This window comes from Oncorhynchus masou, chromosome 32, assembly GCF_036934945.1.
Source record: "Oncorhynchus masou masou isolate Uvic2021 chromosome 32, UVic_Omas_1.1, whole genome shotgun sequence".
Taxonomy (NCBI): Eukaryota; Metazoa; Chordata; class Actinopteri; order Salmoniformes; family Salmonidae; genus Oncorhynchus; species Oncorhynchus masou.
The window spans coordinates 25,743,176-25,771,031 of NC_088243.1; the positions used below are offsets into that span (position 1 = coordinate 25,743,176).

Sequence of the window (27,856 nt, forward strand, 5' to 3'; positions counted from 1 at the left end):
ATCCCCCATCTTCCTCTGCCTCCCAACCAATCACTTCCACCCCCGCTGTGCTGCTTGCATCACCTGTCCTCTGCTGACGGATGGGGCGAGAGGGAGGAGGGGGGCCGGGTGATGACACCTGAGCTAGAATGCAATGACCCACTCGCATGATGAGGTTGCTGCTACATTTATTAAGTGGTGAAAGATCTTTTGTCGTTATGGTGAAAAAGGAAGATATAATATGTTTGCTTTAAATGAGTCAGAGGAGCAAGAGTGCATAATTGCTTATGAATTGTTTATATCTATGTAGAACACACTAAGGATGTGGACTGCGATTGGTTGCTGATACTGGCGAATAAAGACCTTTCTGGTATTATGGCAGCCATTTTGGGCTGCAGGATTGGGGTCAATTCATTTAAATGAAAGGTCCCTTAAAATAAGACAGTTGTTGACAATGCTTGTGGAGGCCAGGGCTGTATATGTGAACTCATGTCTCTGTACTGTTCCAGATATAATGGTGGGGATGGGCTTCTCTCCAGAGGAGATCCAGGAGTCTCTGGCCAAGATGAAGTATGATGAGATCACTGCCACCTACCTACTGCTGGGGAGGAAGTCTTCTGAGGTCAGAGCAACACTATGGATAGTTGTGGTCTAGTGCTTAGTATATCCATTAGTGTCCAATCTTTTAAATGTGTGTGTGTGTAACCTTTGACCTAGCTGGAGCCCAGTGTTTCAACCTCCAGCAGCAACCTGTCCCTGGCTAAACCCCGGCCCACCAGCGAGCTCAATGGCCAGTCCCCCTCACACCTCAAAGTCCAGCGGAGCGTCTCCTCCAACCAGAAACAGAGACGCTACAGTGATCAGGGTGAGGCACTCTATCAGTCAGTCATTAACAACCATTTAGAGGGAATTCCCATCTTTGACAAATGTGTTTCAGCTCTACCATTTCCTCTCTTCCTCGTTTTCTTTCTCTTCTTCAGTGGGTCAGAATGTTCTCCCAGGTTCAGGACACCCTAAGAGGAGTCAGACCAGCACGGCCGAAAACAACATCAAAGAGGAGGGAGGGCGCAGTGTTCCCGGGGGGCGCTGTGTTCCCCCACCCAGCCCCTTGCTGGGGAACGCCAACAACCCCAACAAGGCTGATATTCCCAATGGCAGGAAGGGGGTTATCACTGTTCCCAACGTGAGTGTCTGCTATTCCATCCCATTATCAATTGTATAACATATTCTTACAGTTGAAGTGGGGATGAATCCTCCATTCCGATTTGATGATTTGTGATTTCAGAGTTTCTGTTCCACCCTGCAGAATAACAGTGGCTCTGACGGGATGACGAGGAGGAACACGTATGTGTGCAGCGACAGGAACGCTATGGACTGTCTATCTGTCATTCCCAATGGGAAGGAGAACAGGTAAGGAACAGGCTAGAATTTTACTGTGTTCCCTGTGTTTTCCACAGCATTCAACACAGCACCTTCACTGTTATTCCCCCCAGGGGCACAGAGGAGAGAACTATGTGTATCAATACTGTTAATATTGAGAGAAGTTATTGAAGAAAAACAAGACCAGGCCTCCAGGGGAGAAATATCCTCAATGTTGTCCTCTTCTTCTACTCCCCCCCCCGTCGCTTCTCTACTTCCCCCGTCGCTTCTCTACTTCCCCCGTCGCTTCTCTACTTTCCCCCGTCGCTTCTCTACTTTCCCCCGTCGCTTCTCTACTTTCCCCCGTCGCTTCTCTACTTTCCCCCGTCGCTTCTCTACTTTCCCCCCCGTCGCTGCTCTACTTTCCCCCCGTAGCTTCTCTAATCCCTTCCACTTCCTTCCCATCGCTTCTCTACTTCCTCACCACCGCTTCTCTACTTCCTCACCACCGCTTCTCTACTTCCTCCCCATCGCTTCTCTACTTCCTCCCCATCGCTTCTCTACTTCCTCACCATCGCTTCTCTACTTCCTCACCATCGCTTCTCTACTTCCTCACCGTCGCTTCTCTACTTCCTCACCGTCGCTTCTCTACTTCCTCACCGTCGCTTCTCTACTTCCCCCCCGTCGCTTCTCTACTTCCCCCCCCCGTTGCTTCTCTACTTTCCCCCCGTCGCTTCTCTACTTTCCCCCCGTCGCTTCTCTACTTCCCCCCGTCGCTTCTCTACTTCCCCCCCCGGCGCTGCTCTACTTTCCCCACGTCGCTGCTCTACTTTCCCCCGTCGCTTCTCTACTCCCCCCTCGCTTCTCTACTTCCTTCCCATCGCTTCTCTACTTCCTCACCACCGCTTCTCTACTTCCTCACCACCGCTTCTCTACTTCCTCACCATCGCTTCTCTACTTCCTCCCCATCGCTTCTCTACTTCCTCACCATCGCTTCTCTACTTCCTCACCATCGCTTCTCTACTTCCTCCCCATCGCTTCTCTACTTCCTCCCCACCGCTTCTCTACTTCCTCACCATCGCTTCTCTACTTCCTCACCGTCGCTTCTCTACTTCCCCCGTCGCTTCTCTACTTCCTCACCATCACTTCTCTACTTCCTCACCATCGCTTCTCTACTTCCTCACCATCGCTTCTCTACTTCCTCACCATCGCTTCTCTACTTCCTTCCCATCGCTTCTCTACTTCCTCCCCATCGCTTCTCTACTTCCTCACCACCGCTTCTCTACTTCCTCACCATCGCTTCTCTACTTCCTCCCCATCGCTTCTCTACTTCCTCCCCATCGCTTCTCTACTTCCTCCCCACCGCTTCTCTACTTCCTCACCACCGCTTCTCTACTTCCTCACCACCGCTTCTCTACTTCCTCACCACCGCTTCTCTACTTCCTCACCACCGCTTCTCTACTTCCTCCCCATCGCTTCTCTACTTCCTCACCATCGCTTCTCTACTTCCTCACCATCGCTTCTCTACTTCCTCACCATCGCTTCTCTACTTCCTCACCATCGCTTCTCTACTTCCTCACCGTCGCTTCTCTACTTCCCCCCGTCGCTTCTCTACTTCCTCACCATCGCTTCTCTACTTCCTCACCATCACTTCTCTACTTCCTCACCACCGCTTCTCTACTTCCTCACCACCGCTTCTCTTTTTTGGCCCTTTTTTCCTATCTCCTATCTTTCTGGTTTCTTCGTGGTCTGGTCGTGTCCCAGTATGATTGAGACGTATGCCTGTGTGAGGATTAGCTCGTCCTCTGGCTTTGCCCCCGTGTTGACTGGCTCGTCCAGCTGATGTACCAGGCTTCTGACCCAGACTCAGACTGGGCCACACTGCCCCACTCCCACTGCACTCTGGACTTCTGTAAGACGGCAGGCAGGGCCTCCAACTGTCTGTCTGACCTCTCACCTCCCATGTGTAGACCTGTCTCACTGTCTCAGGCCCTCTCTAACCCACGACAAGGCTCCCACATGCATCCCTTTCATGGACTCCATCTCTAACCGTTGTGATGATGTCATCTCTCCCTCTCTCTAACCTCTTGTAGGAGACAGCCCCACCCTTTATTATACACACTCCTCTGTTCCCCAATTTTTCCTTCATCATCTGCTTGGATCTGTGATCCCTGGTCTGGCCCTGGTCTGGCCCTGGTCCTGGTCTGGCCCTGGTCCTGGTCTAGCACTGGCAGCTCTACTACCTACCTCTGGCTTGACTATCCAAACCTGTATTAGAATATTGTTTGGTGAAACATGGAGTGACTATCTGGATATTAGGACTCCAACTCACTTCAACAATATCACACTATAGTGAACTACTAGAATAACTCTAAATTAACATTATTGACACAGATCAGATGTCATTTTAGAATTTAGGACTTGAAGGTAAGGTTCTGTTGATATGATAATGGCCCAGCTGGTGATTCTATGCATAGAACTGGTATGTACAGCCAGGTGTTTGTCTTTCTTCTCCGTCTGATCTCTTCCCTCCGTCCTCCCTGCAGTGTGGCCGTGTCTCCTGGCCAGCGGAACCCCGTGGTATCCACCCACAGCATCACCAGCGCCACCACGCCAGACAGACTACGTTTCCCACGAGGCACGGCGAGCCGCAGCACCTTCCACAGTGGTCAGCTGAAGGAGCGCCGCACGGCCACCTACAACGGGCCCCCAGCCTCACCCACCCTGTCCCCAGACATAGCTCCCCTTTCCCAGACCCGCAGCCGCGGCTCCAGTAACCTCTTCTCTAAACTCACCTCCAAACTCACACGCAGGTAGGTGTCAGGGACTACAGCTCCATGCCACTCAATTCAACTATGAGTCCAAGCCCCTAAAATATACTATGACTATATCTAGTTATATGGTTTGTTTTTAATCCTTCTGAGTGGGCTTTGAAAGGTGTGCTTTTTAGTATCATGCGTCACATTGAGTGGAACATCCACAGTCCTACTAACAATAGATTGTTCTAGAAACACTGATAACGTAGCCTGAGTGCCAGTCTGAGAAAGACATCAAATTAAACATACCTCAAGTGTAAACCAGCAGGGAAAACCCACTTGAATTTTTGTCCAGACTGAGGAGATTGAACACATCTCAGACAGGCAGCCAGGCTACTGTCAACAATTCGGGGTTGTCCCGAGACTAACCTGACATGAGGAATAGAAATCAACATCTGTCATTTGAACCTTCTCCTCCTCGCCATTGATTCCAACCACCCTGTTTCTGTTCACTCATTTCAAGTTTCAACCAATCATCTTCTTTCAGTTTCTTGCCTCATTTCACTGTTTCTGTGTGTTTGCTGATTCTGTTGTAGAAACATTTCATTTGGGTTTACGAAAAGGTAGGACCCCCTATTACCTTCAGTGTGTGCAATTAATCAACTAAAACCAGTACTAGGACAAGCTGGAGCTGACATACTGCTTAGAACCTCTGTTTTGTGACAGTGATTGGCCTTAGGCTTCTGGAGTTAACGATGGGTTAGATTGTAAGGGCAGTGTTGCCCTCTCGGTCGGTCAGTTAAAAAATCCATCAACAGCCAACAGAAAGTTTGACACTAATCAATTTCCAATGCATGCGGTGGAGACGGTCTTGTTGATTCGAATTTGTTTTTCACAAAGTCATGATTGATCTGTATTGAACTGTTGTTCCAGGTAAGTTTGTGTTTTTTATGTAGACAGATCTGTGCTTGAAAGGTAGACAGATTCTATTTGTCTATTCTAACTTGTCTTTATCTATGTCCATAATTGGATTTTGCTGTATCTTATTAGTTGTGACCAATGCTCCGGATAATAACTTTGCTGGCTGGTAGGAATGTGATCGTCTTTGTGATGTGGCGATGCAGGATATAGAGTGTAAAGATAAGAATTATTGTTTATAAGGCTTTGGGAACTTCAATTTGTAATATTGGTTTGTGGAGTCGTGTTGTCTTGTTGGGAACCGAGAGGGTTGTGAAATACTTTTTGTGAACCAGGCGTTCTGATGAGCAAGATCAGAGGGATTTATGTCTTGATACATCAATTTGTAAACATTTACAAGCAGATGGTCTGGCAGTTCAGGATATGTTGTTTACAAAGCTGGGACAAAAGGCAAAGCTCTCCCACCATACCACCTCTTCAGACATAACCTTCTGTTCTTCAGTCTGATTAAGTGACACACTGACATCTAGTGGCTACCAGGAGTTCTACATCTCGGAAGTTGTCACCTTTTGCAACCCTTCCATATTTCTTCATTCGCCAGGTCCTTGTCACTCATTTCATTTCTCTGTTGATTCTTATTTCTGCACAGAGTAACATCTTGGAAACGATTGGTTTAAGTGTAGGGAAGGATGTCTCTTGTCTCAGTAGTAGGCAATGCGCTTTGGTCTCTGTTCCCTCCCTTCACTCTTCTCCTCACTATTGTACTGCTGTGTGCCCATGTTTCCCTGACCTTTCTGTGCCCTTTAACCTTGGACCTTTTCACTGCTCTTCCTCCCTTCAGGGTCAGTATTGACCCGACCAAACGGCAGACGGCCAAATCAGGGCCTGCCGTCCCTTCTGCCCAGGGAGCAAAGACTCTTAGTAAGTCTTCTGTTCACCCACACCTCCCCCTCTTTTCTCCCCCTTTTTCTTCTTCCTTGTCATCCTGGCATCATCGGCCTGTGATCATATCGTACATCAAGTTTCTTTCTCTTTTCATATATCCGTAAAAAAATACAAGCTTTTTTCAGAATCCATTTTTTCTTCCAGATTCAGCAGCGGAAGATATAGAGAATTGTAGGAAGTCGCAGATGGAGACCTAGAGTAAGGGATCATTTCAACCCTTATGTCCCCACAAGAGTTAGTGTGTCAGAGTTCTGTGTGGAAAGAAGGAATTTGTATACACACCCCAACATAGTCACATTCCCTTCTCTCCAGTATGTGTATGTGACAGACACTCCCAACCCCTCTCCCTGTCCCAGATAGTCTCAGACCTTTTTGTGTCCCTCATCCCCCTGGCTTGAGGCTGCTACCTTGCCCACTAACTAATACCCCTCCAGGAATCTAACTTCCTCTACCCTCCTGTAGAATCATTTCAAGGCTAGTCTGCATGTGTGGAGCCCAAAACTCATTAGGGTCTGTGGACCTGGTATGCAGTCCCTGTCTACAATGGCCCTATGACTGGTTGCCTGATTGTCTTTTTAACCAACCCCCCTCTTCTTTGGGGCGGCAGGCAGCCTAGTTGGGCCAGTAACCGAAAGGTTGCTAGATCAAATCCCCGAGCTGACAAGGTAAAAATCCGTCGTTCTGCCCTTGAACAAGGCAGTTAACCCACTGTTCCTAGGCCATCATTGTACATAAGAATGTATTCTTAACTGACTAGTTAAACAAAGATTACATTAAAAAAAATACAAATATGAATTCTTTAAACATATCCAGTGTCACGCCGAGAGAAGAAACACAGGACTGTTCTGCTGTCTGTCAACCTCTAGAGTAGACCGCATGAGTCCTCCCACAATAGCCCCAGTCTGCATGCACTGACCCAAATGCTGCGTTCGTAACAAAGTGGAATTTACCAGTTGTGAAGTCGTAAACAGTTGGATCATTCACATGATTTTAACTAATTGAGAAACACTGATTGGCTAATGGCCAACAAGCTGTGTAAATCATAAACAAATTATAGTGTTAAAAAAAACATAGCTTTTTATAAATAATGTTTTGTTGCATTTAACTGCTGTTATCGAGGTCATTTATTTAGAAGGTGATGTCAGAATGAGAGAAGTGACCTCAGGATGATAGACGAGTTTCCCACTAGTAATTTCCAGTTTGAGGTCTGTTGAAGTGGATTTTTTCCAGTCGTATGTGGTAAATTCCCACTTCCCACTTGGCTACGAACACAGCATAATTGTGTGTGCAAACGTGTGGGTGTGTGGAATGTAGTTCCACTGTATGATTTTGTTTTTGTCATGTTGGGGTGAATCTCTTCACGTCACCAAGCTGTCATACCATCATTCAACACATTTCCATTCCTGTATCCCCTTGCTCTGTCATCTGTTTAAGCACTTTTTTAGTTCCTTTGCTCTCGTTTTTATTTTGTGTTAAAGAAGCAAGAAAGTTTGAACACCAACGAGACTGATCAGTGCACAGGTTTCATGTCAATACTTCCATAATGAGGTTATAGTAACCTTGGTGGCTTTCTTGTTTTTATAACTCCGTATAATATACATGTTATATATCTTTCAATATATATTCACACTATATATCAGTGTTATCTGTTGTTCTTGAAATGACAAAATACTCTCTTTGGAAGTTCACATTTAGTGTTTTTTTTTCTCACTTTTCTTCTAATCTTGCTCTGCTCCCTCAACTGTCACAGAGTCTCAACCGAGTTTGAAAGAAACGGGAGATTTGAGAGCTCAAGGTGAGGTGTAGGTTGTTGCTTTCTCAGCCTGATATTCCTGTGACTATAGGCTTGATATCACTTCACTCCGTCAATTCATAGGGTTTACCCATGCCTCACCTTTTCCCTATGGATGTGGTTATTTCAGATCATTCTGGTTTCCTCATTGAGTGTTGTGCCCCTCCTAATGTGCATGGTGCTTCATGACCATCTGTTTATTGCATGCTCTGCTAATTGACCCTTTGATCAACACCTTGCATATTCATGGAAGACCCTTTAAAGCAGATTGAAGTAAATACTATGTTATAGAGATAGGAAACTGCGCAGCTTTAGTGAATTCAACTTTTTCCTATCTCCTTCCTACCAGTCGCCATGTACCTGGGGATCAGAAAGGGGAAAGTAAAGACGGTGAACCCCGCTCCCTCAGATTCACTTGGAGTATGAGGACCACCAGCTCCATGGAGCCTTGTGACATCATGCGGGAGATACGCAAGGTGCTCGAGGCCAACAATTGTGACTATGAACAGCAAGAGTGTTTCCTGCTGCTCTGTGTCCATGGCGATGCTGAGAACCTGGTCCAATGGGTGATGGAGGTGTGCAAGCTGCCCCGCCTCTCCCTCAATGGCGTGAGATTCAAGAGGATATCAGGCTCATCCATCGCTTTTAAAAACATTGCTTCCAAAGTCGCCAATGAGTTAAAGCTATGAACAAAAAGGGTAAAACTATATCTAGAAAGTATAAGCTGTACAATCTTTTTTTTACAAAATACTGAGTATGTATTGAATGAGTGTGGCAATAATCACTGAATTACTAATAACTACAGTATATAATCTGGTCATCAAGGAGTTGTATATGGTTTGTCATACTGAGAAAATTGACTAAAATAGCATTTGTCATCTCATGAAAGTTAACCTTTTCAGAGTAAATAATGAATCTGACTTTCAAGACAGCCACACATTGTTATACACAATTTCTTTAACTTCAAAGAATATATAAGAGATGGAGTTCATGTAAATGCTCACATGGTAAGATCACCAGTGTCTCAATAAAATTCTGTAAACTTGACTCGTGGCATATTTAAATTCTAATCTGAGGATGTGCAACTTCATCAAAGATGGGAAAGAAAGAAACATGGATTGAAACAGTTTTTTTATTTTCAGATCCACTATCACAATGATAGATGACCTTGTGAGAGAGTAAGTGCATTCCGGGATAGTGTCACACATTCATTCAGATGGCAAAGGGAAGCAATCACAAGAGTTTTCACTTCTGGGCGGGCATGATGTTGTCGATAGACTGGCCTTTCTCCAGCTTCTTCTCCATCTCAACCAGCAGCTTGACTCCATCCACAACCATCTGCACCAGCTCCACCTCGGAGAATCCCAGGCGATCGGCATTGGAGATGTCGAAGGTGCCACCCACGGCTGCGGTGTCCACTCCACCTGAAATAGAGACATCAGAAGAGGGACTGAAGAAAGATTCACCCATTTTGAACATTGTATCGTTTTGGTGCATCTGAGCAATGCTCGATCCATTCCTGGGGTCATTTCATGTTTCCATGTATATCGGAGCCATCACTGTGCAAGCAGGCAGAAATACAGCCGTTTGATGAGTTTTGCATCATATGAGGACATACAATTCAAAATGGGTGAATATTTCCTCCTTTAACAAAGCTACAAAAATCATTTTAGAGGAATGCTAGAACTATTGCTAGTGTTGGTCATTTTACAGTCTTAATGTGCTTGTAAGTTACCCTGAGCAACAGAACAGCAAACACAATTAGGTATCTGGTTCAGTAATGAAACATTTTCTGTACCTGTTCCACGTTTCTGAAGCCTTAGCCTCTTGAGTACCTCCTCGAATTTGGCGTGCTTGCTCATGTTGGGGATCTTGACGTGGACTCCAGCACGCAGCCCTGTTCCCAGGTTGGATGGGCAGGTGAGCACGTAGCCTAAGTGCTCGTTCCACATGAATGAAGTGCCCTTATCTTTGAACAGGGTTTCAATCTGAGGAAGAGATTTGGGGGTCAAATTAAGAAAAAAAAGAATACAAACATTGATCATTGCCAGTGTGTTTTTACACATGAATATGGCAAATTATGATTCATATTTCATTATCAAAGCCTTATGAATGTATTCCTCAGATATTCCCTTACCTTTGTGAGGCCAGTACAGAAACGGTTGAACACCTCCTTCATGTTGCCACCCTTCTGCATGGAGATGACACGCAGGTGGTCCTCCTCGTTGACCCAAACCAGGAAGGTCTTGGTATCATTGTGCCTTGAAGATTAGAATAAATAAATGTTCTATGGTCCTCTGACAAGGTCATGGACAGTGGCTTATGAAGCTACCGCCAGCATATAAACTATTATGAACTTTTTCCCTTCGACTTAGCAAAGATTTAGGAACACCTAGTTTGAGGGTAACTACATTTCCTATCCCTTTTGGCAGTCATGTACTTGAATAGGTTGGAGAGGATAGAAAGTAAGAATGACTTCCGTGAGTAAGAACAAAACCAAATTGTAATGCCTTTGAGGACATCAAGTTTGGGAATGGGAAATCACTGTCTTACCAGATCCCCCTGCCATCGGGCCAGTCCCGGGCCATGCCAGAGGCCAGCAGCAGAGGAGACACTGGCTTATCAAACAGGAAGTGGTCATCAATCAGCTGCTGCTGCTCGGCATCTGTCATGTTTTTCAGGGCGTAGTACTTCCCCTTCAGGTCACCGGACAGGGAGTCCAGAGCTGCAGAGGAACAGATGTCAGATACATTGTCTGAGGTTACTGGATGAGACTCCATTACATGGCTTTCACGAATCTGATCACGTTACAACCACGTTACAACCATACAACTAGCGATGGGGTCCAATCCGGCCCACGGGTGGTTTGAATAAAACCACCTGCGGGTGGGGAAAACTAACCAATAGAAATGACATGTCTGAGACTGTGTCCAGCTCGCTAATATTCACCAAAATTGAACCTAGACATTCATTCAGGGAGCATCAAATTCCAAAAACGATAGAGGACCAATTTTTCCAAATGTTGACAGCTGGGAAATATAACCAAATGCAGCTCCTGGGCAAAGTGACAGACACCCCTGGTCTAAAGCAATCCTTTCCGGTCAGTAACAGATGTAGAAATACATTCACATAGTTCACCACTAGAGGGGACTCTTTACGCAGTAATGTTGCATCAGGGACCAGGCATCGTTCTAGAATGGCATCCACTCAGAGCCCCAGCCCCCTTTGGGTGGGTTTAGGTGAGTACCTTCAACAGACATTTTCTCAACGCCCCTTCGCTCTCCACGGCTGCAGTGTGGGGGCAGACAGAACCCCCGGATGCTCCTTCCTGTTCGGACACGGGAGCTAAGGACGTAGTTGGGGTCCAGGTCATCTCCACCCTGTGAAAACAGACACCAAAGTTGAGTTCTGAATTCTCTGTGACTTATCAATACTGGTCAACTTCCCTGCAGTGTACACTGTTGAACATGAGTCTCAAACCACTGTCAACCAGGGACCCATTTAAAGGGCAGTACCTTCAGGTTGTTTGGGTTGAGGTCGGTCTTGTGCTTGTCTGTAGGCTTGTATCCTCCATGTCTGTCCTCAATGATGGGATCCAGCAGCTCCTTGAAGACCTCGTATGTCTCCTCATCTCCAGCCACACATCCCACAGTCATGATGAAGGGATGGCCTGGAATGGGGGGAGAAAAATTCATCCGGGATGGATTCAATTAGGAAACTAATTGTAGAGCATGACAGATTAAACAGTGACAACCTCACTCAATAGTTAGCATTTCATCAAGCTCTATACAGGCAGAGTCGATAGACTCCGGATGGGTTAGTTTTACCAGGAATATCAACCCCGTCTGAATGACACCATCTATGGTGAAGCCGTTGGCGGTGGCACGGTCTCCGAGTTTGGTGAACATGTTCTGGGTTAAGACCTTGGCCATATGGTTGTTGTGCTGGCCTAGGTCAGGGAACTCATCAGGCGACAGACAGCCTCTTGATGGTCTGTTTGACCATTTTATCATTGCTGAACAACAACAAAACACATTCTACAGGGTAAGGGGAAGCCACCTGCTATGCTTAAAAATGCATATGGACACTACTCATTTCCCCTCAAAAAATGGTTAGGCTATACTATTTCAGTTCATATGGAGTCCCAGATCATCACTAATTGCAGTGACAACCTATGATGATTTCCATATTGCTAAGTTATTAGTATAGTATGCTTGACCAATAAGCATTATTCCTAAGTGATGCTTGACCCCTGCTGGATAACAGCAGAAATAAAAAGGTTATCTGAAACCAATCAACGCCACATTGTGCTTTGAGAGTTTGGTACTGATGCAGGCCAATGGAATACCTGCAACATTCCACTTGAAGACATACTTTCATAGGGTTATATTACCCATCGGCAAGGTTACCGTGCAGAACAAAATGGCATGCCCTCACTAAACACACATTTAAGAGGCAGAACAGATGGCTTAATGGTTGAAAGCTGCGTGGGTCTTTACCTGGGTTATCAATCCCGGTTTGAATGACATCATCCAATGTAAAACCACTGGGCGTTTGTTTGCTCCTCAGACGCTCGTAGATGGCAGGAGTCAAGATCTTGGCCATATGATTATTGTGCTGGCTGAGATCTGGGTACTCCTCACTAGAAGGGTACTTCATCTTTAGCGCGTTGTGGGTGTTTCCGAACGGCATGGCTGATCCCTGGACGCAACACGGAGTGGCGTAAAAACTGGTGAATGTGATCTTGAAAATACTACAAATAGGCATACGACATAACTCAGTCAAATACTTGGTTTTTATCAGGTGCGTGCGAGTGCAAGGCTGAATATGCGCAATGCAAAGTAGCGACCGCACCAATGATGTCCGACCGCAGTCACCGCACTGAACGACAATCACACGAGTATAGGCAGATGTCGACAGGCAGTTGATAAAGGAAAAAATATGCTTTGTCCTCTGGAGAGGTGGAGTGATGGAACTCCAGTCAAATGCCAAAGATTGCGCAGTATCGTCATTCCAATCCGAATAACTATTTTATAGAGCTCTAGACTGGAGTGGTAAATGAGTGTGATCATGTTGGAAATCATATAACCAAATCACTCAGCCCCTGAAAGAAGAAAATGTAGGGCAGGCTATGCGAGATTGTAACAGACCAAAGCAAGATATTCAAAATAACGGGGTCTCGCGCTCGAACACGGCTACAGGCGTTATACAATTGTTTTCATTGTCTATTGTTATCGAAATGTTCACGGAATATGAAAAATATATATGGATGGCCACAAATAGCCAATAAAATGTCGCCTCTGTTAAAAACCAAGTACTTGCTTAGTCACAATGAGCTGATTTGGGGTTAAAACGACTTATGCCATTCTGATCAATGAATGTCATCCTGAACGAGTAGAAATAGTGGTCCTACCTGCTGCCGAGGCTGGTCACTACTAGGGGGAAGACACAACGAGACCTATTTTTCCGACGGTGGCGAGCAATCACTGACGTTATTTGGCTCTCCCGTGGAAAATGTTCTTGGAGATGGTTCTTTATAGTAGTCGAACTCTGCTCCCATTGGTCAGTATTTGTAGTCCATCTATTTGTCGATTATTAGGCTATACGAGATTGCAGTTTTCATATGTTCCTTTGGTCTTTCTTTACTAATGATGTAGCCTATATCTACCCTCGATTGCTGCTGATGCTATGTATTGGCCATTGAGAGTTTTTGAAGCCAGCGGTCGGCCATATTGGCACTTCAGAATGGTCAGAATGGCCTCCATAGGAATGAATGGAATTCTACAGTATTTCAATTAAATGGACAAAATTACACGTATTTAAGTATTTATTATTTTTGTAGTGGGGACAGTAACACTAGTAATCTAAAAACTAAATACTTTAAGGAAAATATTTGTATTTGTTATTTTTATGTTTAGCTCACATAATATAATTTTTAAGTATGCATTAAGGTGTCTGTAATATATTACATGTGGCAAAAACAAATATGTTTTACAACGGTGTAGAGGAGGAGTGCGGAGATGGTGGTGCGGTGGCTTCAACATAGCGCCCCTTATAAGTAATCTAGTGTGTATATAAATCATTGGTAATTACACATTTTCTCTTATTGTATAGCCTTGCTACTGATATCATATAACAACAGTTGAATTTAAATGTGGGATTTTTTTCCACAATGTTAAATTATATGAACTCTTTGGCCTAACTAGAGCCATATATATTTTTACATTTTTAAAATTTTATTTCACCTTTATTTAACCAGGTAGGCTAGTTGAGAACAAGTTCTCATTTGCAACTGCGACCTGGCCAAGATAAAGCATAGCAATTCGACACATACAACAACACAGAGTTACACATGGAATAAACAAAACATACAGTCAATAATACAGTAGAAAAAAAAGAAACAAAAAGTCGATATACAGTGAGTGCAAATGAGGTAAGATAAGGGAGTTAAGGCAATAAATTGTCAATGGTGGCGAAGTAATTACAATATAGCAATTAAACACTGGAATTGTAGATGTGCAGAAGATGAATGTGCAAGTAGAGATACTGGGGTGCAAAGAAGCAATATAAATAAATAAATACAGTATGGGGAAGAGGTAGATAGATGGACTGTTTACAGATGGGCTATGTACAGGTGCAGTGATCTTTGAGCTGCTCTGACAGCTGGTGCTTAAAGCTAGTGAGGGAGATAAGAGTCTCCAGCTTCAGTGATTTTTGCAGATCGTTCCAGTCATTGGCAGCAGAGAACTGGAAGGAAAGGCGACCAAAGGAGGAATTGGCTTTGGGGGTGACCAGTGAGATATATCGGCTGGAGCGCGGATATACACAGACTTTGGGCCTAAATAACTGTTCTTTGTTAAAACTGTTTGCAATTCCTAGGGATCCATAAACAAATGTAGGACCATCGTGTGAAAAATTATGATTTACAGTAAATTGATTGTTCAGCCTTTCTTCTTTTTCTTTTCTTTTACACATATACCCCCCCCCCCCACCAAACCCAAAGATACAAAAACATAACAACCAAACATACACAGAAAAAAAATCCAATAATAAAAATACATAAAAAGTATAATATGCAGTCACAGATCATTAAGCAATAATGCGGATTATGTTCTGTCTTTTTAAGAAATGCCATACGTCATCAACTGGAGCCTGCGCATCTCAGTTTGAGAATAATTTAAAGCGCCGCATTTGCGCGTTTTCACAGATTTATATATCATCTAAACTGCCTCATTCATTGCAGGATTCATGATTACTGTGAAAGCGAATAGTTTAAATGTTTGTGAACAGGAGCCTCGTCTGGTCAGACTGATGACAAATCCACACGTGAGCTCTGCAGCATTTGGACAGCAAGTAACAAGTCTTAACTAATCATCAACCTCTCAACATAGCTAGAAGTCACTTCTCACATCTAATTCAATTTTGCTTTTATAGTTTCAAGTACCTAGCTACATTTGATAAGGTATGTCAAAGTTTGCTCGCCGTGACTGTTCATTGACTAACGAATGGGGTCAGATTTAGCGTCCAACCGTGTTTCCATAGGTAGCTAGCTAACGTAGCGAGCTAGTTAACCATTGAGATACGTTTTCCACAGTGAAGTTGCCGATTAGCTAGGTATATTTTTTGTAGTTAAGTTAAACTACTAGTTGGTTAACGTTAGCCACCTTGACTAACCTTAGTTTGCTAGTTAACGGTTTAAAATGTAAATTATCTAACATTAGCTAGCTACAGTAGCTACCTAGATTGATTATGTTAACTCACTAGCGAGCTAACAAAGTATCATAACTAACGTTATATATTTAAAATTCACAAACGACTTTCCACTTAGTTTCTCCATATTATTGTCCGCCAGTCACACTGAAGTGTCTCTCCACTGTTCTTATTCGACAATAAACAAACAGTTTAGAATTATTAAATCATATTTGTTTTCAAAACAAATAACAAACGCTGATACAGTGCACGCACATCAAATCGCAGTGGTCACATAAAAAAATTATTTTAGCAGATGTTATTGCTGGTGTAGCGAAATGCTTGTGTTCCTAGCTCCAACAGTGCAGTAGTATCTGACAATACACACACATCTAAAAGTAAAAATGAGCATTTGAATGAGTATGAAAGTAAACAAACCCATTTGGAGGTTGGTTTGGATCATATTTGACATACCACAATTGTCCATTTAAAAGTACATTTTCAACTCGCGTAGAAGAGGCAGGTCTGATTTCACCTAAACTATAAGCTAATGTAGCCCAATACATTGATCAAACTTGTATTTGTATTAATTTGTGAAAAGGATGTTCTGGTTGTCAAAGGGGAAATCTTTACTAGTTTCCACTCCTTTTGACATTTCTTTGCAGTGAAAACACCTGAAACTTTTCACTTTGGTTCCCTCTTGTAGACCCCCGTGATAGGAGTCAAACAAGGCCGGCCATGAGTTTTGTAGAGTATTCAGAGTTCATCCAGGAGGGCGACGTTGCAATTATCTTCCTGGGTCATGACTCAATGATGCCGGTCAAGGTGCAGCAGGGTGCCCAAACACAAACACGCTACGGAGTCATCCGCCACTCCAAAGACCTGATAGGCCAGCGCTTTGGCACCAAGGTCACCTGCAGCAAAGGTGGCTGGGTCTATGTGCTGCACCCCACTCCTGAATTGTGGACCCTCAACCTTCCCCACCGCACCCAGATCCTCTACACAACAGACATTGCCAACATCACCATGATGCTGGAGCTCAAGCCTGGCTCTGTTGTCTGTGAATCAGGTGAGAGGGACAAAACCAGCTGTTTTACAACTTTATGTAAGCTACTTTATCTGAGGACATGAGTCATTTTAATCTTTCCATAACTTCACCCATTGCACTGAATAATTGCTTAGCATACTCATAAAGTAGAAATATTACATGTTCCCTGTAAGAGAGGGAAGTGGTTGAGACAACATCACACTTGGCTTTTGGTGATGCTGCCAAGTTGTCATGATTATCAAGAGTTTATGAAAGATGTCTGTTTTCATTGAGTCACAGCATCACATTTACATTGAGGCCTGTTGAAGTTATGCCCTTTTAAAGCAGAGAGATATTAATATTGTGGTTTTACATCCCATTATTAACCTATTCAGTTAAGCGGTCAGTAATTTATGACAATAACCTGATCTAAACTAGACTTGAGATGGAACACCACAGTAGTACCATCTAGAAATATTCCCCAAGTAAGGAGGGTGAACTGGTTGAATTCAATGCCGAAGTAAAGTGATTGTGTGTGGGTGGTTAATGGATGTTGACGCAGCCTGGGCTGTGTACGTGTCTGGCTTGGAGGGTCTGGGGGCAGATGGCTGCTTTTGCTGCAGTGCTTCATCATGTTTAACTGCTGTGCTGTTCCTTCCTTCCCGATTCACGGGTTAAAGATGGAACACCAGTAAACCTGTGCGAATTCCCAGATTACGTATCGATGAACAAAACTGCTTGGTCAGCCCCTGACATAATGGGGAGCTGCAACATGTCTGCAGTGTTGTCACATTTATTAGCCTCTTCATGTGGGTGTTTACTTTGCTTTGAAAAAGGTCTGGTTCCCAAACACATACACAGGGAGCAAAAAGCTTAAGGCATTACTACAATGCTCCATTGCATGCAGAGTCATTTTTGTTGGTTGGTTTTGAACTTGTGTAATATAATGTAGCCTAATTTGAGTGATGAAAAACCCCTAATGTACCAACCTGAGTATCACCTGCCCTCTCATTAGATTTTCATTCTTTTTTTGACGTTGAAACCATGTTTCACTCTGTAGAAAATTAATACTTATTAGATGTCTGGTCAGATGTTATTCCTAAATGTTGATTATAATGGCTCACAAGACTGGAAGCTTATCAACTGATTATATGTAAAAAATCTACTTTATTACCTGCTAATACATGAACACTGGATGACGACAATAAGCCTATCTAAGCGATTACTTGTCCAATCTCAGGGGTGACTTATATTTTGTGTCCTGAGTGACTTTGAATGAGCTATGTAAACAGGCAGTGATTTATCAGTTGGCTGTTCTGAGTACACCATGTGTTGTAGGGGAAATGCACAGTCACATAGATGAATCATCTAGATTGTGCTGAAGGTCGCCATTCTAGCCCCAACCCTAGCAGAAGGTCTCATGTTCTGCTCCTTCACATGTCATTGTTTAATTTCTTCGCTGACCAGGCTCCATCCTGCTGCCAGGAATAGATTAGAACTTTTGATAGGAGTCCCAGGTCAGGGCTGTTTTCATCAACGCTGGCTTTATGGGAAAGCTAATGGGTTCTCACTGCTCAGAGCCTCTGAAGAACATGCCAAATGCGGCTGCCTTGTTATCCAATCAGGTGGCACCCTCGTGATGGGCTGAGTGCCAGTGCTAATGGCTGTTTTGTGAGATGGGGAGAGACTTTGGGCTCTTGTCCTGTCGCTCATCCTCCTCAGGCAGCAGAAATGTGCGATGTCTCTTCATTTACATTTTAGTTATTTAGCAGACGCTCTTATTCAGAGTGACTTTGTGCATTCATCTTAAGATATCTAGGTGGGACTCCCACATCACAGGCATAGTAAGTACATTTTTTTCTCAATAAAGTAGCTATCAGCAAAGTCAGAGCTAGAAGGGTGTGGTGATTATTTAAAATACTCTGTGAAGAGGTTGGGTTTCAGGTGCTTTCGGAAGATGGGCAGGGACTCTGCTGTCCTAGCTTCAGGGGGAAGCTGGTTCCACCATTGTGGTGCCAGGACAGAGAGAAGCTTGGAATGAGCTGAGCAGTAGCTGCCCTCCCATAGGGGTATGAGGGCCAAGAGACCAGCGGTGGCAGAACGGAGTGCTCGGGTTGGGGTGTAGGGTTTGAGCATAGCCTGAAGGTAAGGAGGGGCAGTTCCTCAGGCAAGCACCATGGTCTTGTAGTGGATGCGAGCTTTGACTGGAAGCGAGTGGAGTGTGCAGAGGACGGGGTGACATGGGTTCTGCGTTCTGGATAAGTTGCAGGGGGTTGATGGCACAAGCAGGGAGCCCAGTCAACAGCGAGTTGCAGTAGTCAAGACGGGAGATGACAAGTGCCTGGACAGTCAATTTCACACATCAGCAAACCGTACTCACAGATGGTGCTCTATCCCTCGGTCTTGACCTCTTTCGCTCTCATTCAGTCTTTGTCTCTGGCTTTCACATGGCAGGCTTATTAAATTAACAAGGCCACTCTCAGATTCTGAATAAGCTCTTGTAACCAGTGGAAGATAGAAATGGCATGTCCTCAGTGCATGCCATGCTACAATTTGCAGAACAAATAGGCCTTCACATGTACTTTGTGAGAAATGTTCCTGCTTGGTAGTACCATGGAAGGTGACTAGATGTTTTAGATATTTGCGATTTGAAGCACCTTAGTGCGTAAGAATTGTCATAGTACAACATCACACACACACACTTGAATAGGATTTGAGCAGAGTTGTGAATGAAATTAGGCAGTAAACTACACTGAACAAAAATATAAACGCAACATAAAGCGTTGGTTTCACGAGCTGAAATAAAAGATCCCAAAAATGTTCCATATGGAAGAAAAGATTATTTCCCTCAAATTTTGTGCACAAATTTGTTTACATCCCTGTTAGTCAGCATTTCTCATTTGCCAAGATAATCCATCCACCTGACAGGTGTGGCATATCAAGAAGCTGATGAAACAGCATGATCATTACACAGGTGAACTTTGTGCTCGAGACAATAAAAGGCCACTAAAATGTGAAGTTTTGTCACACAACACAAGCCACAGATGTCTCATGTTTTGAGAGAGTGTGCAATTAGCATGCTGATTGAAGGAATGTCCACCGGAGCAGTTGCCACATATTTGAATGTTCATTTCTCTACCATAAGCTGCCACCAATGTCCTTTTACATTTTGAACCGAGTGGCCCATGGTGGGTTTATAGTATGGGCAGGCATACAATGCCTTTGGAAAGTATTCAGACCCCTTGACACATTTTATGTTGCAGCCTTATTCTAAAATGTATGCCATTTTTTCCCCCTTATCAATCTACACACAATACTCCATAATGACAAAGCAAAAATAGTTTTTGTAGGTTTTGTTTGTTGTTGCATTACTTTGTTAAAGCACCTTTGGCAGCGATTACAGCCTCGTCTTCTTGGGTATGACGCTACAAGCTTGGCACATCAGTATTTGGGGAGTTTCTCCCATTCTTCTCTGAAGATCCTCTCAAGCTCTGTTAGGTTGGATGGGGAGTGTTGCTGAACAGCTATTTTCAGGTCTCTCCAGGGATGTTTGATCTGGTTCAAGTCTGGGTTCTGGCTGGGCCACTCCAAGGACATTCAGAGACTTGTCCCGAAGCCACTCCTGCATTGTCCTGGCTGTGTGCTTAGGGTTGTTGTCCTGTTGGAAGGTGAACCTTCGCCCCCGTCTGAGGTCCTGAGTGCTCTGGAGCAGGTTTTCACAAGGATCTCTCTGTACTTTGCTCTTTTCATCTTTCCCTCGATCCTGACGAGTCTCCCAGTCCCTGCCGCCGAAAACATCTCCACAGCATGATGCTGCCATGGATGGTGGCAAGTTTCTTTCCAGAAGTGACGCTTGGCTTTCAGGCCAAAGAGTTCCATCTTGGTTTCATCAGACTAAAGAATCTTGTTTCTCATGGTCTGAGTTTCCTTTAGGTGCCTTTTGGCAAACTCCAAGCGGGCTGTCATGTGCCTTTTACTGAGGAGTGGCTTCCGTCTGGCCACTCTACCATAAAGGCCTAATTGGTGAAGTGCTGCAGAGATGGTTGTCCTTCTGGAAGGTTCCCCCATTTCCACAGAGAAACTCTGAAGCTATGTCAGTGACCATTGGGTTCTTGGTCACCTCCCTGACCAAGGCCGTTCTCCCCAGAATGCTCAGTTTGGTCGGGTGGCCAGATCAAGAGTATTGGTGGTTACAAATTTCTTCCATTTAAGAATGATGGAGGCCACTGTGTTCTTGGGGACCTTCAATTCTGTAGACATTATTTGGTACTCTTCCCCAGATCTGTGCCTCGACACATTCCTGTCTCAAAGCTCTATGGACAATTCCTTCGACCTCATGGCTTGGTTTTTGCTCTGATATGCACTGTCATCTGTGGGACCTTATATAGACAGGTGTGTGCCTTTCCAAATCATGTCCAATCAATTGAATTTACCACAGGTGGACTTCAATCAAGTTGTAGAAACATCTCAAGGATGATCAATGGAAACAGGATGCACCTGAGCTCAATTTCGAGTCTCATAGCAAAGAGTCTGAATACTTATGTAAATATATTTTTTTTATAAATTTGCAAAAATGCCTAAACCTGTTTTCACTTTGTCATTATGGGTTATTGTTTGTACATTAAATAGGGAATACATTTTAGAATAAGGCTGTAACTTAACAAAATGTGGAAAAATTCAAGGGGTCTGAATACTTTCTGAATGCACTGTAAACTACGGACATCAAAGACATTTTATCGATGGCAATTTGAATGCACATAGATATGACAAGATCCTGAGGCTCATTGTTGTCATTCATCCACCTTCATCACCCCATGTTTCAGCATGATAACGCACAGATATGTACACAATTCCTGGAAGCTGAAAATATCCCAGTTCTTCCATGGCCTACATGCTCACCAGGCATGTCACCAATTGAGTAAGTTTGGAACGCTCTGATTATCGTGTATGACAGCGTGTTCCAGTTTCCGCCAATATCCAGCAACTTCCCTAGACATTGAAGAGGAGTGGGACAACATTCCACTGGCCACAATCAGCAGCCTGATCAACTCTATGCAAAGGAGATGTTGGGCTGCATGAGTCAAATGGTGGTCGAACCAGGCACTGACTGGTTTTCTGATCCACACCCCTACTTTAAAAAAATTAAATAAAACATTTTAAAAAGTGTTTCTGACCAACAGATGCATATCTTTATTCCCAGTCATGTGAAATCCATAGACTAATAAATGTATTTAAATTGACTGATTTCCTTATATGAAACTTTTGAAATTGTTGCGTGTTTTATATTTTTGATCAGTATACAAAGCCTTGGAAATGGTTTACCATGCAGCACTACCCACACACAGCATCATCGTAGTATCCTTTCCTCCAGACCCTTTATATACAGTTGTTGTTTAGACCACACTTGTGATCCAGTCGAAGGTCCAGGAGAGACTCAGTAGGACAACTCGCATTAACATCTGCTAACCATGTGTATGTGACAAATAAAATTTGATTTGATTTAGTACAGCTCTCAGCCCCTCTGCTGTGCCCCTGGCTCTGTCAGTCATCCGGTTAGTCGACTGCTGTGGCGTTAGCAAGTCAATGTACCGCTGTGGGGTAAACATTGCCCCCATTGTTGCCATGAGAACAAAAGCAGCAGTGACGCAATTTCAGGAGCACTGTAGCCCATCGCCATGTTCCCCTGCCTTGTCACATGATCACTTCAGATGCGATCAGACACAACTGCAGTTGTTGTGGTTATGACACTCCAAGGTTTGATGACACTTTTGATGCTTGCACAACTATAGTCCTGACCTTTTGCCCTAGCACGACAAAGCAGATTCAAATAATCAAAGCTTGATGATGAGTTGGTAATTTGAATCATCTGTGTGCTAGGGCAAAAACCAAAAAGTGCACCCGGGGGAGGGGAGGGCAGGGCAGGACTGAGTTTGGGAAACCCTGATTCATGACACCACCACTGCTACTAGTCTCATAACCCATTCCCTGTATGTTTTGTTGTAGGCACGGGCAGCGGCTCTCTGTCCCACGCCATCCTGCGCACCATCGCTCCTACTGGTCATCTACACACTGTGGAGTTCCACCAGCAGCGTGCTGAGAAGGCGGCTGAGGAGTTCAGGGAGCACCGCGTAGGCCACCTGGTCACCGTCCGCAACCAGGACGTCTGCAAGGAGGGCTTTGGAGTGACGGGGGTTGCAGACGCTGTCTTCCTGGACATCCCCTCCCCCTGGGAGGCCATCAAACATGCCAAGAATGCCATGAAGAGGCAGGGTAAGAAGGGGTGTGCGTGTGTAGAAGCAGCCAGGAACTTATTCCAGAGAACATGACTTTGGCTTGTCCACTCATGAATCCCAGCCAGCCTTTGTTCTCTGGCTGTGCAATGTAGTACAGTCAGTGCCATATTGGATATTGATCCGGGTCAGCAGAGCTCTCATTAAATGTGCCCTTGGCTCAGCTCATGCTTGTTCCTCTCTGTTACTTGTCACATGGATGCAGAATAACGTGACCTGACTAAAGAGCATGCAGTGGTCTCCATAGAGATCAGGACCCATGTACAGTGGGGACAAGCCTGGGCAAGTTGGCAGCTTTGTGGGGTGGTCAGTATGTGTGCGTGCGTGACTGTATAGGCTAAAGGTGGGACATGGGTAGAATACATCACAAGGTTATGAAGTATTCACATAGTGCCCTAGGCTAGTACAGTTAGTTAGTTACTTAGGATCACTGGTTTATAAACAGCTTTATAAAATATTTGTATAATCCCAAGGTGCATAAACAGATGGAATGTGGGACATGGACTAGTAACGGTGCAGAGAGACTCCAGCACCCTTTCCTACCTTCTCTCCCGTGGTAGACTTTTCAGTCCTCCCTTCTATGGTTTTCACGTCTGCATTTTCCTCTCTCTAGCTATCTGACTCCCCCTTACACACAGAGCCACAAGCAAACAGACAGATATCTGGATGTAGAATCAGTCTCATGACCATACAGGGTTATGTACTGCAGGGAGGTAGTGTGAGTCTCCTTTATGCAAGGCACGATTTTGTTCCCTCTCTTCAGGGCTGAGACACTGGAGTCCCAGTCTCTATCTCACACTCCTCTAGAGGACTGGACACTATGGAGCCGTCTCTCTCCATGCTTCAGCCAAGGGCATCTAGCATTTGACCTGTCAATTATACTGCCCTTGTGAGCTTCACATGCTCCTGTACAGTCCTTGTGTAACCACTAATAAAGGAGATTTCCGTGCATTTTCCTTTCCCTGCTCTAGATTTGGTCTGTAGTATCTGGGAACCAGGGTAAGGGGAAGAATGTGGAGCATGGAGCAGAGGAAATAGCTGCCTTTTTTTCTCTAATTCTTTTCATTATTTGGCCAGTGGCCTGCACCTTTTATTTAGAGAAGCTGTGCTCAGAGGACCCTAGATCCTGGCACAAACCCTCCTGCCCCGCACACACCCCCTCTGTTTGCCTAAGACATGGGGCCAATTGGGGCTGTGTTTTGAGCTTTCCAGAGAAGTGCGGCTCCTATTTGTCAATGGAATGTCTTATCTGAGAGATCCTAAGTTTCCAACACTAGACATTGGCTGTGTCCGAAATCTGGCTTGTCTATTACTTACTTAAACTGCGTACTGTACTAATCGTACTACATACCATTTAGAACGTACTGTTTAGTGAAATCGAATGCAGTAAGAAAGGAATATCAGCATACAAGGCTCATCCTTCTGAGAGTACGTCATCTTATACCCTGACTACACGACGCAAAATACATTTAGAAATCTGTTACTCAATTATTGCACCCATACTGCTCGCGCGCGTCAACGAGCATCTGTGATGCCAAGGGCTAAAATAGAAGTCCTTTCTATTTCTGACGCAGATCGCGCTGCAAGTCCTGCCTCTCCCATCTCCTCATTGGTTTATAGAAGCAGGTACCCACGTGGCATCTCCTCATTGGTTTTACTCGCGTGGGTGATTGAAAGACGAACTGTGTTGCCGGTGTCGTGGTAATACTATGAAGGTTAGATGCCAATCACAATATAAGGTCAAAGATCGAAAAGGCCTGGAAGGAGAGATGACTAGAAACGATTTGGTTGACTGTTTTATGTGTGGATTAATTGTCGGAGTAGAATACCTAAACAACCTAATGTTTATAACGCAGGACACATTAACTAGCACCAGCAAGCTAACTAAATAGGACAAATTAGCTAGCAAGTGCAAGCTAACTAGCTAAATTACCATAAGTGTTTCATGCTTTTTGACCTGTCCCCAAATTAACATAAATGGTTCAGAGTTTGTTTTGATATTTTAACCTGTGTGTCGTGATCGCGTTTGGTGTAGGGGGACAAAATAAATTTATGCACGATGGCGCGCGCAGCCGGTTTGGGTTTTAATGCACAATTGCGTTGATTCCCTCCATTCGTTGATTTTTAGTACAGTGTAACCCCTCAGCTGGTGTCAGACACACATGGGTCTCGAAAGACAATTCTCTTCTAAATAGTGTGCATCAAATTCTCAATAGTGTGCCGTATGACATCCTGGCATTTAAAGCATACTATAGTTTCAGAATTTCACATACCACAAACATTTATTTTTTCGCATATCCAAAATGCTTGCTATTTGTAATGCAAGTACAGGTATTCAGACACGGCCACTAGTTTTTGTAAGGGCTTGTCTAATAAGGCATATCTTACTTTACTTCGACTTTGGTGTGTGTGTGTGTGTGTGTGTGCTTGGCACATACTAGTAAATGTCTGCATGTGTTGCTTGCTGGACTCGTTAGGCTAAAAAGCCACCTCACTTTGTAGATTGTCTTTGATTTTGGCTTGTGTAATAGATGTGTGATTTAGACAACATTCTTTCCTCAAGTCTGTCAATGTTCTTGAAGATATTTATTGATGTGTGTAGGCTGTAGGCTGTTTCTCTGGATACTTTAGCCCAGTGGAAATGCATGCATAGTCTTGTGTGTTTGTGATTCTACCCACTCGTATTGCATTCTGCTTCATCTTTCAGATCTGTGTATTACAACACTGGTCCTGTGACTGATTTCTTGTCACCATAGAAGCAAAACATGCGCACAATCTCCTCCCTGGAGCCTGAGTGTTGCACGTCTAGGTTTTGGCCAGAGAGGAGGAGGAGGTGGTGGAGGTAGACTAGAGAGCAGGAGGAGGAGACAATTCTAGTGATCCTGGGTTAAGTGGATCTGCTGTGATCCTGTTAAACTACACTAATGAGTGGCAGGGCTCTCCCACTCCACCTGTCCTAGTCCTGCTCCAACTGCTTTACTCCATCAGTCCTTACACAACCCTCTGTTATCCTTATTAGGCCTGGCCACACAGAACGTCCCTGTTTAATGATGAGGGCACTCAGTCTCAGGACTGCTTAGGCTATTGGGGCTTTTAAAGCAGGCCTTAAAGCTGAAAAGTCTAAGCAGTATATTTTGTTTTTTTGTGCGCCATTTCTAAGTTTCCCATTCCTAACTTTAGTTTTTACTTATTTTACTTTTGGTAACTGTTAGAATTTTAGCAACCAGGAATTGGTGGAGCAATTTCTGCATATTGCACCATTGACTCATCTTTATCGGCTGGCCTACCCTTCCTTGAAGACTTTTATGAGATAAAATAGATATAGATATTTATTTTCTCTTATTTAAATGCACTTTGAAATTATTTTTATGTTGCTATGGTGATGACCCTTGTTGACCATTTGTTGATTGAGAGAAGCAGAAGAGTCAAAACATCTGAGGCTAGGCAGCCTTGGTCAGAATGCAAGGCTATCTCAGATATTTTGACTATCTAGTTGTCGAATGCCTTGAACAATAGCTCTCATACACTTTCTGGATTTGTGTTGTCGACAACCTGGTCACCACTAGCTCCACCGCTTCTGCTTCTCTCAATCAACCAATGGTCAACAAGGGTCATCACCATAGCAACTACAATTACTTGAGCAACCAGTGGAACATTTCAATGTGTTCTTCTTTAAACTAAACACAGGTCACGTGTATAGCATTTTACTCCATGCTTTTAAAATGGTTGACTTGCTTCTTCTGTGTTCAACATAACACACAAGAACAATAAGATGTTTATGATTAGGCCAATATCTCATTGTTGTGGATATCTAAAAATCTTTGGCTTTGTAAATCTCTTGACGTGTTTTTCAGCATTGGAATCCAATTCACCAGCCGAGTCTGTCTTGTGAATCACAATATGCCTCTTAAAGGTGGCTAGAGGAGTGCCCAAAATCTCCATTAGGGATGAATAAACCAAACTCTGGAAGTTTACATAGATACTGCCAAAAGTAAAGTGTGTGAGATTGAAACAGAATAACGGACTCAATGACTGGCTCTCCTTTTCTCTGCTTATTTGTCCTCTCTCTGTCCCCACCCCTTTCTCTATCCTGTCATCTCCTTCTGTCCCCACCTCTCTCTCTCTGCAGGGGGTCGTGTGTGCTCCTTCTCCCCGTGTATTGAGCAGGTGCAGAAGACTGTTGAGGCGCTGGCTGATGAGGGTTTCCAGGAGATCAGTACTCTAGAGGTTCTGCTGAGGGTGCATGACGTGCGCTCAATCACACTCCCCTTGCCGGACTTTGGGTCCGGCCAGCCCTTGGAGACCCCGACTGACACCCCAGTCCCTAGCAATGCTTCTGTTCTCTGTAAGACAACCACGCCGCCCAGGGACATGGCAGGGCACACTGGCTACCTTACCTTCGCCACCAAACCCTCTGTGTAGAGGACTGACTGCTGGAGGTTGGCGTGGGCAGAAACTGTTGTCTAGGAGACTATGGCTGGGGAACTACACAAGGTCTAAATGCAGTGCTGATGACTTGAGACCTAACCTGACTCGGGTGGAAAACCTGCTCAGACTGATGCACTGTACTTTACCTTCCTCTCCACTGCTCAGCTAAAACTCTACATTTCAGTCGACAGCTGACATCCTTTTGGAGAGAGACATGATTGAGAAATTGCTGCTGTTTTAAGCTATTTCCAGTGTCTTTCGTAGACTTTGATGAATGTATACACACAAACCCACACATCCCGAACACTTTAACAGAGGGAGGAAGAGCGGGCTAAGTGGGATTCTATAAATAGATTGCTGAGGGTCTCTACACAGGGCTGTGAAGAGCTGTCTGAGAGGTTCGAAATAATAGTATCTTACCCCCCATTGTTACCCAGTTTCTCTCTCTCTCGAGGACAGTTTTTTGTTGCAATTTTTACATTTGTAGAATGGTGGGAGAAATTGTGTCTCAGCTGAGGGGGATGCTGTAACAAGCCTAAATAAACACCTTACCGTTCTTCCTACTGCCCTCTGCTTGTGACGTTTTCTTTAACTATGGTCTGCTATTATCGTCATTGCTGGATGGCCGGTGGCTCCAGACCAAAAAAGGCAGAGAAATGGCAGCCGTTCTAGG

The 27,856-nt window shown here is 44.3% G+C and overlaps 3 protein-coding genes across 14 annotated transcripts in view; 2 read left to right on the forward strand and 1 right to left on the reverse strand.

Annotated features, from left to right (window-relative positions):
• LOC135525778 (MAP/microtubule affinity-regulating kinase 3-like) overlaps positions 1-8,796 on the forward strand; it is a 36,605-nt gene extending 27,809 nt beyond the window's left edge. For 2 of the 11 annotated variants that reach the window (XM_064953621.1, XM_064953625.1), the window contains exons 11-18: positions 489-601; positions 697-844; positions 960-1,162; positions 1,265-1,389; positions 3,885-4,151; positions 5,854-5,933; positions 7,708-7,752; positions 8,099-8,294. In XM_064953621.1, coding sequence (XP_064809693.1) covers positions 489-601; positions 697-844; positions 960-1,162; positions 1,265-1,389; positions 3,885-4,151; positions 5,854-5,933; positions 7,708-7,752; positions 8,099-8,175 — 1,058 coding nt within the window. In that variant the 3' untranslated portion in view covers positions 8,176-8,294. Of the gene's footprint in view, positions 1-488; positions 602-696; positions 845-959; positions 1,163-1,264; positions 1,390-3,884; positions 4,152-4,690; positions 4,718-5,853; positions 5,934-6,101; positions 6,156-7,707; positions 7,753-8,098 lie in introns of all 11 variants that reach the window. The other 9 variants (XM_064953612.1, XM_064953614.1, XM_064953613.1 and 6 more) reach the window with 6 other exon arrangements.
• Positions 8,797-8,867: 71 nt separating this feature from the next.
• Positions 8,868-13,278, reverse strand: LOC135525782 (creatine kinase, testis isozyme-like). 2 transcript variants are annotated; one of them, XM_064953629.1, is made up of 8 exons: positions 13,163-13,278; positions 12,249-12,450; positions 11,265-11,419; positions 10,997-11,129; positions 10,303-10,474; positions 9,887-10,010; positions 9,548-9,737; positions 8,868-9,173 (listed from the first exon to the last, which is right to left on the reverse strand). In XM_064953629.1, exons 2-8 carry the CDS (start codon positions 12,439-12,441, stop codon positions 8,995-8,997), a joined length of 1,146 nt encoding a protein of 381 aa, XP_064809701.1. In that variant the 5' UTR covers positions 12,442-12,450; positions 13,163-13,278; the 3' UTR covers positions 8,868-8,994. The 2 variants fall into 2 exon arrangements, with proteins under 2 accessions (XP_064809701.1, XP_064809702.1); XM_064953630.1 differs by lacking the exon at positions 13,163-13,278 and having other exon boundaries at positions 12,249-12,475.
• Positions 13,279-14,789: 1,511 nt separating this feature from the next.
• Positions 14,790-27,751, forward strand: LOC135525783 (tRNA (adenine(58)-N(1))-methyltransferase catalytic subunit TRMT61A-like). The gene is made up of 4 exons (XM_064953631.1): positions 14,790-15,211; positions 16,145-16,507; positions 22,469-22,735; positions 26,885-27,751. Exons 2-4 carry the CDS (start codon positions 16,177-16,179, stop codon positions 27,175-27,177), a joined length of 891 nt encoding a protein of 296 aa, XP_064809703.1. The 5' UTR covers positions 14,790-15,211; positions 16,145-16,176; the 3' UTR covers positions 27,178-27,751.
• Positions 27,752-27,856: the final 105 nt, after the last annotated feature.

What these genes read in the sequence shown, in the direction of transcription:
- LOC135525782 (XM_064953629.1), bottom strand. Translation starts at nt 12,441, where the DNA reads ATGCCGTTCGGAAACACCCACAACGCGCTAAAGATGAAGTACCCTTCT. An exon ending in CCCGATGGCAGGGGGATCTG is followed by an intron (nt 10,011 to 10,302) that starts GTAAGACAGTGA and finishes CTAATCTTCAAG; the next exon opens with GCACAATGATACCAAGACCT. An exon ending in GCTTCAGAAACGTGGAACAG is followed by an intron (nt 9,174 to 9,547) that starts GTACAGAAAATG and finishes TCTCTATTTCAG; the next exon opens with GTGGAGTGGACACCGCAGCC.
- LOC135525783 (XM_064953631.1), top strand. Translation starts at nt 16,177, where the DNA reads ATGAGTTTTGTAGAGTATTCAGAGTTCATCCAGGAGGGCGACGTTGCA. An exon ending in CTCTGTTGTCTGTGAATCAG is followed by an intron (nt 16,508 to 22,468) that starts GTGAGAGGGACA and finishes GTTTTGTTGTAG; the next exon opens with GCACGGGCAGCGGCTCTCTG. An exon ending in GAATGCCATGAAGAGGCAGG is followed by an intron (nt 22,736 to 26,884) that starts GTAAGAAGGGGT and finishes CTCTCTCTGCAG; the next exon opens with GGGGTCGTGTGTGCTCCTTC.